The sequence below is a fragment of the Rhincodon typus genome, chromosome 38 (genome assembly GCF_021869965.1).
Source record: "Rhincodon typus isolate 14 chromosome 38, sRhiTyp1.1, whole genome shotgun sequence".
Classification (NCBI taxonomy): Eukaryota; Metazoa; Chordata; class Chondrichthyes; order Orectolobiformes; family Rhincodontidae; genus Rhincodon; species Rhincodon typus.
The window spans coordinates 10502293-10514547 of NC_063369.1; the positions used below are offsets into that span (position 1 = coordinate 10502293).

Consider the following 12255-nt stretch of genomic DNA (forward strand, 5'->3'; position numbering starts at 1 on the left):
AAGGGTCTAGGCCCGAAACGTCAGCCTCTCTGCTCCTATGATGCTGCTTGGCCTGCTGTGTTCATCCAGCCCTGCACCTTTGTTGTCGAGGACTAGTCTAATTTGGGATTATGCTCGGCATGGACTGGTGGATCGAAGGGTCTGTTTCTGTGCTGTATAACTCTACGAACAGCAGTTTTCTCAATAAAATTAGTATATATTGAGTCTGGGAGGTTTCTTAACAGTCATACAACATAAAGAGATTATCATCCAATTTCTGTTTGAGTTTTCTTAGCGGAAGGCTACTTGTTCTCAAATTCCATCCCATCCTTGCCTAGTTTGTGTTGGGAGTGTAAAACTCCTGATATTACAGCTGCGGTTAACCATAGAATAGAACCCCTGCAGTGAGGAAGTGGGCCGTTCGGCCCATCAAGTCCACACCGACTCTTCCTCCAAAGAGCATCCTAGCCAGAACCCACACTCCCATAACCTATCCCTGCATTTCCCATGGCTAGCCCACCCAGCCTGCACAACCCTGGACACTATGGGCAATTTAGCACGGCCAATCCACCCAAACCTGCACATCTTTGGACTGTGTGGGAGGAAACCGGGGCACACAGAGAAAACCCACACAGACACCGGGCGGCTGTATAAACTCTACACAGACAGTCGCCCGAGGGTGGAATCAAACCAGTGCTAATGGAACCTCAAACTAGGAGAATTAGTTAGATGTTAAACTAAATAGTGCATCATAATTCAGATATGGTGGTTTAAATGTTTTGGCAAGTGAGTGCCTAAACAAACAAGATAATAACAAGATAAATAAACAAGACCAACAAGAAGCAAGTTCCGATACCATAGGTCTTGAATCTACAAATCCATTCTACTTTATTCTACAGGATGCGGTGTGCCAAACATAAAATATGAAAACAATTTTGCCAGAGAGATACGCCCTGGAGAGTTCCCATGGCAAGTCCAATTGCAGTTTAACTGGAGGTATCTGTGCGGTGGTGTTATTCTGAACAGATGGTGGGTTTTGACAACAGCACATTGTGTTTTCATGTTGTAAGTATCTCTGTCTTTTGTGCAATTTCATAATTATTGCTTGCAGTCTAGAGTTAAGCTTCCCAAGCAAGAGAAACTGGTCTCCATTTAAACATAGGATGGCCTAAGTAGATCCGTTCTTCCACAGGGGATAGTTCAGCAGTTGGAAGATTATATTTCTGCTCTGCAGTAGTTGTGGTCTTAACAAGTAACTTAAACAGCATCACTTCAACAGCAGAGATTAGTCTCTCAAAGATGCCTCTTCACAAATTAATTGACAAGTAATTTTCAAAGTGTAATATTGTTTTCATGATGCTTTAAGAGCTGAGTATGTAATAAGCCAAGAACCAAGACGATACCACATGACCAGCAGCAAGGAGCAGCCTGCAAGATTGAGGATATGTGCAGAGGTTACTGTGGACAGCACGGTGGCTCAGTGGTTAGCACTGCTGCCTCTCAGCGCCAGGGTTTGATTCCACCCTTAGGCATCTGTCTGGGTGGAGTTTGCACATTCTCCCTGTGTCTGCGTGGGTTTCCTCCGGGTGCTCCGGTTTCCTCCCACAATCCAAAGATGTGCAAATTGGGTGGATTGGCCATGCTAAATTGCCCTGTAGTGTCCAGAGATGTGTAGTTTAGTTGGATTAGCCATGGGAAATGTAGGGTTACAGGGATAGGGCGGGAAGCTCTTTGCAGGGCCTGTGCAGACCCGCTGGGCCGAATGGACTCTTTCCACACCGTAGGGATTCTATGCTCTGTAACTGCAATCTGTCTGTTTAATTTTGATTTTCAAGCAAATTGGTAAGTCCTGTAGGTTCAATCTAGTATCTGAGTGGTAATTCAGTTACGGAAAACTACACCAGAATATTATAATTCGATAATGCACATCGTGCGTCATCTTACTTCCTGTAGCTCCAAGAACCCTGGAGTTTTCCCTATCTACCTCTACCCTGCATTTTTTTTACAGCACCCTTCTGTGACCTCCGGGTGTCCCAAAGCACTTTGCAGTCAATGAAGCACAAAATCTCCATGCCATCTCTGCTCTGTTGCAGTGCAACAACCAGTCTGTATGCAGCTGTCAACTTTCAAATAAGGCTATTCACCACCAACAGCCCCAAACCCCAAGCTAGCTCCGCCCTTCAATAAGATGATGGCTGATCTGATTGCTTCACCTTCCTGCCTACCCCTGGTAATCTCTCACCTGCGCCTTCCCCCCCCACCGCAGCGTTTGGATTGTGTGTACTCGATGGGCCAAATGGTCTGTTTCCACACTGTGTAGGGATTCTGTGACATGCCATATGCCTTTTGGGAACCACAGTTGCGTTATTTTTGGGCATTTAAAACCCCTAAAATAAAAATGCTGAAAGTGCATTGAACTAACCTTTATCTGAAGTTAATGTTTGGTTGTGTGCCCTTCTGTTCGATTCGCGTTCAGAGAAAAGTCAGTCCCTTTTGAACACGAATGAAGCAGGTAGGGAAGAAAAGCCAAGAGTTGTGTAAACTACTTTTTGTCAGAAGCAGTTGAATTTTCAAAAATGCTAAATGGTAAGAAAACGTAAGAAATGGTGTCAAGGCATTTAAAAGGGAAAAGGAGATTAAATCTGCTCCCAAATTGTAGGGAGTTAAGTGGACGGGAACATAGACAGGACAAAGGTGTTGATTTGAAATTATTCCATTCGGATTCGATTTAGACTTGCTGTGAGTTTCTAGCAGGTTATATTTTAACTTCAGTTTCTGGTACCTGCAGTTTGTTCTTTGTTTGCTGACAATTTCATTCTTGCTTTTCAAATCATCCAACAGCTCCAGTGAACTCTACCCGAATCTGGTCGTCATTGCTGGGACACTTCAGCAGGATGACATGCAAATCATTTATAACGTTCGCAAAATCATTTTGCACAGATATTTTGTGTACGATCTGTTTAGGGTTAAAATCCCAGACCATGATATTGCTCTTGTTCTGGTGCGAGAACCGTTTATATTCAACAACCTGGTGTCACCCATCTGTTTTCCGGACGACCAGCACCTTGATATGGACACGGTAGAAAATTGCTGGGTTACTGGATGGCAACTGAAAAGTTTAGGTAATTAACTTGTATTTCAATGATGCCCTGTGTATGTTTCCCTTCTTACAGACACGCTGATGACTGGCACTTTAGGCCAGTGGTATAGTTGCAGGATATGTGAATTATTAGTGTGCACTGGTGTCCCTATCACACATCTCACCTTCCTGTAGAGGCAAAACGTCTCTCCAATGCCTTCTGGCCTATATCGTATATAGGAAATATGATGTTGCCAGAGAGTTTGACACGTTGATACAAATAAACTACTGCCTCGGATAACATGGGCTATAGTCCTCAAATTGGAACTGGGCCAGTCGGTGGTGATGACAGTAACCATTCCTACACACAATGGACAAAGTAGCCCACTTTATTAGCATCCCATCCACCCTTTTAATGTTTACTCCCTCCCATCACCGGTACACAATGGTAACAGTGTGTATCGTCTATAAGATATACTGCAGCAACTCGTCATGGCTTCTTCAGCATATTCCAAACTTGCAACTTCTAGCATCTAGAAGGACAAGGGCGGTAGATGCATGGGAGCACTACCTGCGAGTTTTTTTTCTCCCATATCTTGCATAGCACCCTGATGTGGAACTATCACTGTTAATTCATACTGGACCTCCCTCCCTAAGAGCCCTTTGGGTGTACCTACAGCACGTGGATTTCAATGGTTCAAGAAAGTGACTCACAAGAGTATAAATGCTGTCTAAGCCAGCAATGCCCACATCCTGTGAACAAATAGGTTATAAAGAAATTATAACACTTCCCCCAAAAAGCTGTTGAGGGTAGGAGCCAATTGGAAACTCAGCAGTCAAAACTACTGAGGGATTATATAAGCTGGGTGGGCAGATGTTGTAAAAATAGAAATCAGGCAGCATCTTATTAACTGGTAGGGCTAAATAGCCTACTCTTGGTCCTGCGCCTTTGAGGAATGTATGATGTGCAGTTGAAAAATAATGAGAGCAATTTCAAACCTGGCTAATATGAGTAAAGGATCTTTGTGCTCAATGATCTCATCCATCCAGAATACCAACCCAGCATCTTATTACAACATTTGTGCATCTACTGCACTTGGTAGATTGGGCTTATGGCTTACCAAAAGATGGCATCTCTGACAATGCTGTACTGCCTCAGCACTGAGAATGGTAACCTGAATTGTTGGACTTGTACCTTCTGCTAGACACATGGGCTTCCACTAATACATAACCTACACTCCAAATACAACCCCTGAATTATTACTTTGTCAGGTTTTTTAGTCATTTCGATTACATTATTCCACTGGTGACTTACTTGGCGATGGCCTAGTGGTATTATAACTGGACTGTTAATCCAGAGACTCAGATAACATTCTAGGGACCTGGGTTCAAATCCTGCCACGGCAGATGGTGGAATTTGAATTCAATAAATATCTGGAAGAATTTAATGATGACCGTGAATTGATTGTTGGGGAAAAACCCATCTGGTTCAGTATTGCCCTTTAGGGATGGAACCTGCCATCCTTACCTGGTCTGGCCTATGTGTGACTCCAGACCTACAGCAATATGGTTGACTCTTAACTGCCCTTGGGGCAATTAGGGACGAGTAATAAATGCTGCCTGGTCAGCAGTACCCTCAGCCCATGAATAATTAAAGAAAAATAACGACAAGATAAGGATGGCAGATTTCCTTGCCTAAAGGCATTAATGGAACCACACTTTGATAATAGGCGATAGCTCCATGGCACCATTGCTGAGACCAGCTTTCAATTCCAAATCTTATTAACCAAAATTAAATTCTACTAGCTGCTATAATGGGATTTGAACCTGTGTCCCCATAGCAGTAGACTGTGCCTAGGGGTTACTGGTTCAGCACATTATCACAATACCACCACCTTACCTTCTGGCAGGAATTGAACCTGAAACCTTTGAATTCCTTAGACAATGGGATATCAGTGCACCAACGGCTGTGCCTCAAGAAGATGCTGGATAATTCGTGGAGAAATGGTTATAAAAGGGTATGGGAAGAGTACAGGGGAATGGGACAGTCCAAAATCAGCTCATATTAGGCCTCGCATTCAGTGCAAATCAGGAAACCTTTTGTTCCTGAGGTTCTTGTTGCACAGTGGTAATGTCCCTACGTTTGGACCAGGGGAACCAGGTTGAAGTCTTGCCTCCTCCAGCTCTGAACAGGTTGATGGGAAAATACCTAAGAATAAATCTGTTAAGACATTCCGATTTTTTTTTTTGTTTCTGCTTGCGTGTTTAAACTCATCGGTTTCACAGAGTTAAACTCAGCCTTAGGAGTCGGCAGATGTCCTGAGGGTTTTAACCCCTTTTGCTTTCTGTGCACAGCTCAAGGTCCCATGCCTCCAATTTACCACATGGTAAAGCAGAATGTAGGGCATCAGAGGCTTGCAATCTGTGAAAAGTTCTACCCTGAGAACCTGAGGAAAAATCTGATTTGCGTGACGAACTGGGACAAGAAACAGTCTCTCTGCATGGTAATATTTGTTTTCAAAGCTGTACATTCTATTAACAGCGAGCTACAGGTGGAGTGTGAGTTGCCATAACCTTACCAGAGTGTAGGGCTGCTCTGTCACTACAGAGAGATGACCGGTGGGTGGTTTAAGCTGAAGGTCACCAAACCTCAGGTGAGGGGAGAGGTTGAGAAGGAGAGCCCTTCATTGTAACCTCAGCTGGTGCAGGGATTGAACCCACACTGTCAGCATCACACTGTAAACCAACTGTCCCGCCAACTGAGCTAACCCCCACCCTGTAGAATCATAGAATGGTTACAGTGCAGGAGGAGGCCATTCAGCCTGGCCCAGCTCTCCAAATGGGCATTGTGAATTACTGCCAATCTCCTGCCCCTACCCGTAACCCTGCACATTGGTTCTGTTCAAATAATCATCGAATACCCTCTTGAAGGCATTGATTCAACCTGTCCCTACTGCACATCCAGGCAGTGCGGTCTTTACACGTGGAAAAAGGTTGTGCAACTTACTCTAAAGGTGTGTCCTCTTGTTCTTGATCCTTTTGTGAATGGGAACAATTTCCTCCTTATTTACTCTGTCCGGACCCCCTCATGATTTTGCAAACTTCAGTTAAATCTCAAATTGGGTTCCTCCATGTACATGTGACCCTGAGTTCCTGTCAATATGTTCCCCCCCACACTCTGGTTGTAGAATGTAGAACAACAGGGCACGGTCTCAGAGTAACTCCGCCTGACGAAGGGGCAGCGCTTCGAAAGCTTGTGATTTCAAATAAACCTGTTGGACTACAACCTGGTGTCATGTGACTTCTGACCTCATCCACCCCAGTCCAACACCGGTACCTCCACATCAGAATAAGGCTTCAACTATTGTAGCACTGAGATGAGGTACAATATCTTCACAGAATGGGTCGCGAATCTTGAAAATTCTGTATCCCAAAGGTTCATGGATGTTCAGACATGGAGTATTCAAGTGAGCGCTTACTAGATATGTGGAGACAGTGTGGGATGGTGTGTCTGAGAATAAGGTATGTTCTTCGTGAATGGCAGAGCAGTTCTGCTCCTATTTCTTATGTTTTTCTCCCATTTCTCGTTCCGATTGTGCTACAGTTTGGGTAGAGCAGCAGAAACTTACCCGTGTGACACTTGTTCATTTTTGAATCTAGATTTTAGTGGGATATTTGAGAAATTGCATTGGGAATATTGAAGGTGGCTGAGAGCAATCATGTACCTCTTACAAGGAAAAGCCTTCAGGAGTCTCTAGATTGATTTTGATTTTCCTTCTGACTGCAGACTACCGAGGCAGTACACCTTCTGTCACCGCAGCCCAGATCAAGAAATAGCGGCTTACAGATTTCAAACATTAGAAAGTTATCTCAGAGTACAATGGAATCTTGATCGACTGGGCCAGTGGGCTGAGTGGTAGCAAATTTAGATAAATGTGAGATGCTGTATTTTGAGAAGACAAACCAGGGCAGGACTTGCACAGTTAATGGTAGGGCCCTGGGGAGTATTATCAAACAGAAAGATTTAGGGGTTTAGCTACATAGTTCCTTCACAGGCAGACAGGTAGTCTGGCATGCTTGCCTTCATTGGTCAGAGCATTGAGTACAGGTGCTGGGATGTCATATTAGGGCTGTACACTACATTGGTGAGGCCATATTTGGAGTACTGAGTACAAGACCAGGATATTACTAAACTGGATAAGGTGCAAAAAACATTTATTTTTTTATTTAGAATCCCTACAGTGTGGAAACAGGCCCTTTAGCCCAACGAGTCCACACTGACACTTGGAGCATCCCACCCAGACCCATCCCCCTATAATGCACCTAATCTACACATCCCTGAACACTACGGGCAATTTAGCATAGCCAATCCACCCTAACCTGCACATCTTTGTGGGAGGAAACCAGAGCACCCAGAGGAAACCCACGCAGACACGGGGAGAATGTGCAAACTCCACGTAGACAGTCGCCCAAGGGTGGGATCGAACCGTGTCCCTGGTGCTGTGAGGCAGCAGTGCTAACCACTGAGCCACCGTGGCGCCCCAAGGCTGTTGCCGAGACTGGAGGGTTTGTTATGAGGAGAGGCTGGATGGGCTGGGACATTTTTCCCTGGGAGCATGAGACACTGAGGAGTGACCTTACAGAGGTTTCTAAAATAATGAGGGGCATTGGATAGAGTGAATAGTCAACGTCTTTTCGCTAGGGTAGGGGAGTCCAAAACTGGAGGGCACAGGCTTAAGGTGAGAGGGGAAAGATTTAATAGTGACATCAGGAGCAACGTTTTCACACAGAGGGTGGTGCGTGTACGGAACCAGCTGCCAGAGGAAGTAGTACAGGTGAGTACAATTATATTTAAAAGACATTTGGACAGGTACATGGATAGGAAAAGATTAGAGGGATATGGGCCAACCACTGGCAAATGGGATGAGTTCAGCTTAGTTGGCATGGACAAGTTGGGCCGAAGGGTCTATTTCCGTGTTGTATGACTCTATTTGAAGCAAGTCATGTAACCCATTCCTTTCATTGACCATACAGACTATTCCTCAATCTTGGATCTTCTGAAGGAAATGTTCTACGTGGACGTTGTCTTTGTCAAAGATAATCGAAGAAATTTCATAAGGTTCCTTGCATTCTTGAGTGTAGATATTAAGGAAGAGTGGGATGTAATTTGTACTGCCCCACACAATTGAATTTCTTGTCAGCGATCACTACAAGGACTCCTATGGCAGATGCCCATAGGCTTGGGGTATTGAAGGTTGAATCATGCTTAAAAGGGTCAAATCCAGAGTGGTTTCCACTGCCACCACAACCATTTTGTTGTTGTCTCTTGCGATAACCCAACCCGAGCAAGCATTGACCTCAATGGGGCCCACCATGGTACTGTCCAAGCAAGGACTCAGATAATCGAGAAGTGTGCGCTGTCTAAACTTGAGCACAGGCTTAAAGAGGTCCAACTGGCGAGGCCATCACTTTGGCTCTATGACTATGAACGCACTAAGTAATAACAGTAACATTGATTCCAACTCTTCTTTTAACTCAGGGAGGCTATGGAGCCCCACTTGAATGCCAGGACAAGCGCACAAAGATTTGGATCATAGCTGGGGCTGCGAGCTTCTGCAAACAATCGTGTAACTACACCGCCCTGTTCACTAGGTACTCCCACTACCTGAACTGGGTGGAAACACGCACCCTGCTGGCCGGGAAGCCCTTCTTTCCTGTCCAAATGCCCCCGAAGCCCACCCTATCCTGCAAGAAAATCAGGCACTCGGTTAACAGGAACGCGAGAAGGAAATCAGCGGGAAGGTGGGAACGGAGACGCAAGTGGAAAAAGCAGCGACACCGCAAGGTCGTCTTTGGAAGCAACTTGTCAAATTCGCAGTGGGACCCCGGGCAAGTCCTCCCCTGCCTTGCACTAGTGCCGCTGCTGCTAGGCACAAAACTAAACTGAAAGTCGCAGTGCAGGAGACAATTTACTGAAGGTTCGCGCTGTGAATATTGGTGTTCTGTTTCAGTACTAGACTAGCAATCCCAGACTTCAGATCACACCATAGCAAGTTTTGAAGTGAATTAAATGAATCTGTTCATTTATCAAAGTGCATCTTGATTCAGTGCTTGAGATTCGGGAGTACTTTCTGACTGAGAGGCCTCATGTCTATTAATAGTGAACAAGGCATCTTCCAATATTGGGGTTTCAGAAGCCAAGAATCATTCTGAGTGGCATATAGCTGGAAGAAGTTGGATGAGCTTGAAATGAAGGAAGGAATCTGAATATGTGGTCAAGAATTTTAGTGTGGGTCTTTAGGACTTTGGGGAGGGAAGAGATTTGGTTACGTTTCATGTGGATGAGAATGCAAGATATGATGCTGTAGGAGCTTTATACAAGGAGAAAGAAAAATACCTTTGAAAATTATTCTTAATGTTGCTTAATGAATAAAACATGGTTGTAATTCGTAAGTCAAAATGTAAGTACATTAACAATTTATAATTACAGAAGAGTGAGTGCAGTGAAGGGTGGTCTTTGGTCCCAGGTGAGTTATGCTTGGGCTGCCCCAACCCAGCTCAGCCACTTGGGGATGTGAATTCCAGGCATGAAGAGTGCCAAAAAATTTTGGCTTTAATTAGGCACTGCGCTTCAAAGAGACCAGAGAGATTCCCGTCATGGGAATGAGAGGCAGTGGAGTTGGCCTAGCCCATTGAGGATTGCTTGAGTCGACTTGTCGGCAGGACTTGCGTTTAGGTAGTGCCTTTCACGATCACAGGAAGAGCTAATAATCCTGACGGTCAGAGTAATTTTGAAGAGTGGCCACCCTCTGGAATGTAGGGGATACAGCAAGCTCACAAACAGCATTGCAACAATAACCATCAAATCTGTCTTTGTGATGTGCTTGTTGGGGTGATTTATTGGCCAGGGCACTAGAGAGAGGGTGGGGAGTGGCCTTCCCCAGCTGTTTGAATAATGTTCTTGGATTTATGGAGCTATTATGACATGGAGACTGTAATTTGGGTTATTTCAATCAGTTTATGAATGAACATTAAAGAGCTCAATGACTTTCTGCCCTCTTTAAGCTGGAAATCCTCTGTGTTAACTAACCATGTCATGTTTTCAAGAAGCACTTTGCAATAATTGCCTTCCCAGATGGCAGAATGGATTCATTATGTCATCAACTTCAAATCTCAAGTCTCCGGGCGCACAGGGGAATTGAGCCTTTAATCCCCTTGTTATTTGGTTCATGAATTAGTCATTACAGCTATAAATACTGCTACTGCTCGCAAATGCAATTGCTAAATGCATAAGTTTTCAACGAAACATAATGACCTACTTTGCGTTGAGAATTTGCTGTGAGAGAAACCTCCAAACTTAGAAGGCACAAAGCAGCTGAACATACTCAAGGACAAATAGCAAGTTCCCACTTTACAATACAGGGTTCCTCGTTGCATCACATTAACCATAGGGTGAGACTTCAGAGGCTGTGTAAGCTAAGGAATGCAGTCAATGGTGATCAAACGCCCAGGAAAACACAAGTCCTGAAAGGTGCTGTGACTCAGCAGAGGAGAGAGTGGGGGAAATTTGGGCAGACTACAACTTGAGGAAGGTCAGTTTTAAGAGTGGGGCCTCAGAATAGATCAGCAGATTCAGTCTGGCTCCTGGCAGGATGGCAGTCCAGAAGATCAGAAAGCAGACAATCATGTTCGGAAATAATTTTGTAACCCGAATCTTTTTTAAAAAGTTGACATGTAAACAATTCAAACGTGACTTATTTGTCAGATGTTTTGATGTCAATCTGAGTTCCATTTCTGGCCAAAAGCCTAAAATTGATCAGACGGAGTGGGTCCATCTGTTTGTGTGTCACTTCTAATTGGATGTAGTGTAGTCACAAGTTCTAATTGTAACTTTTTAAAAATTAAATCAGACTGTCACATTTTAACAAGTGCAAGTGTTTGACTTTAACCTGGTGGCTCAGTGGTTAGCACTGCTGCCTCACAGCGCCAGGGACCAGGGTTTGATTCCACCCTCGGGCGACTGTCTGTGTGGAGTTTGCACGTTCTCCCCGTGTCTGCGTGGGTTTCCTCCCACTGTGCAGGTTAGGTGGGTTGGCCATGCTAAACTGCTCACAGTGTCCAAGAATGTGCAGGTTAGTTTGATTGCCCGTGGGAAATCTAAGGTTACAGGATAAGGTATGGTGTATTTCTGGGTGGGATGCTGTTCAGAGGGTCAGAGTGGACTTGATGGGCCAAATGGCCTGCTTCCACACTGTAGGGATTTTATAATTCTATGCTTTGAACAGAATGCCCTCTTGACTGACCCCTAAAGGTTTTGTTGCGGGGTAGTGGGGGGGTCAGTTACTTTAATTAGCTGGACGGCTGGTTTGTGATGTCAAGTGATGCCAACAGTGTGGGCAAATGTGGTTAACTTGAAGGACTGTCCTTCTCAATCTCTCCCCTCACTAGAGGCATGGTGACCCTCAGGTTAAACCACCACCAGTGCCCTAATGAGAGAGCAGGGCTATGGCCTGATAGGATTATGGCTATTGTAAGTTCTCCCATCCCAGCAATCTCTGTGGAGAAGAATGATAGCACAGAATTAAATACAGCTTCAACTTCCCTTCCAGGTTTCTTGTTATCCTGAGCCAAATGTATGTCGCTGTATCTCCAGCCTCAATGCAACAAAAACTACGCTGCATACAGAGTGCCTTTCTGACATCGCAAAAGCGTCCCAAGGGGTTCCGTCTCAGAGTCAAACGGCATTTTATTTATTCAGTGAATGCAAATCCCTGTAGCCAAGTGATGGCTTCCTCATTGGCTGGGTTTAAGATGATGAGTCTGCTACTGAGTCTGTCAAGGGGCAGCTTGTCAGTAATATGCCGCATTGTTTGTACGCAAGCTCTATCGTGGGCAATCAGGTCGATGAGCTGTTGGTTGGCAAGGCACTCGATGAGGTTTCCCTTGGCAGCTGACAGGCCCTCAGTATTAAGTTGCAATATCCAGACAGCATGCCCTATTGCCATAAAGCCTGAGGCCTACTCAGGATAGACACTGGTGGTTTGGATTTGGGAGGAGAGCATAGGGAGGGGGCACTGAACTGGGATGCCATAGGGGGCCTGTTATTTTTTTTTTGGAGTCCCCTAATTTTCTCTTGGACTGTAGTCTTCTGTAGATACGTTTGCTTCTCCAGGAGAACCAAGGGGGTCAGGCCCAGT

At 44.9% G+C, this 12255-nt stretch overlaps 1 protein-coding gene across 1 annotated transcript in view; it reads left to right on the plus strand.

The window, feature by feature from the left end:
- Window positions 1–9005, plus strand: part of LOC125487223 (serine protease 52-like) — a 9599-nt gene extending 594 nt beyond the window's left edge. Inside the window, exons 2-5 of the mRNA XM_048617816.1 lie at window positions 879–1044; window positions 2821–3101; window positions 5414–5562; window positions 8598–9005. Of these exons, the coding sequence (XP_048473773.1) occupies window positions 879–1044; window positions 2821–3101; window positions 5414–5562; window positions 8598–9005 (1004 nt within the window). The remainder of the gene's footprint in view (window positions 1–878; window positions 1045–2820; window positions 3102–5413; window positions 5563–8597) is intronic.
- The last annotated feature ends 3250 nt before the right edge of the window (window positions 9006–12255 follow it).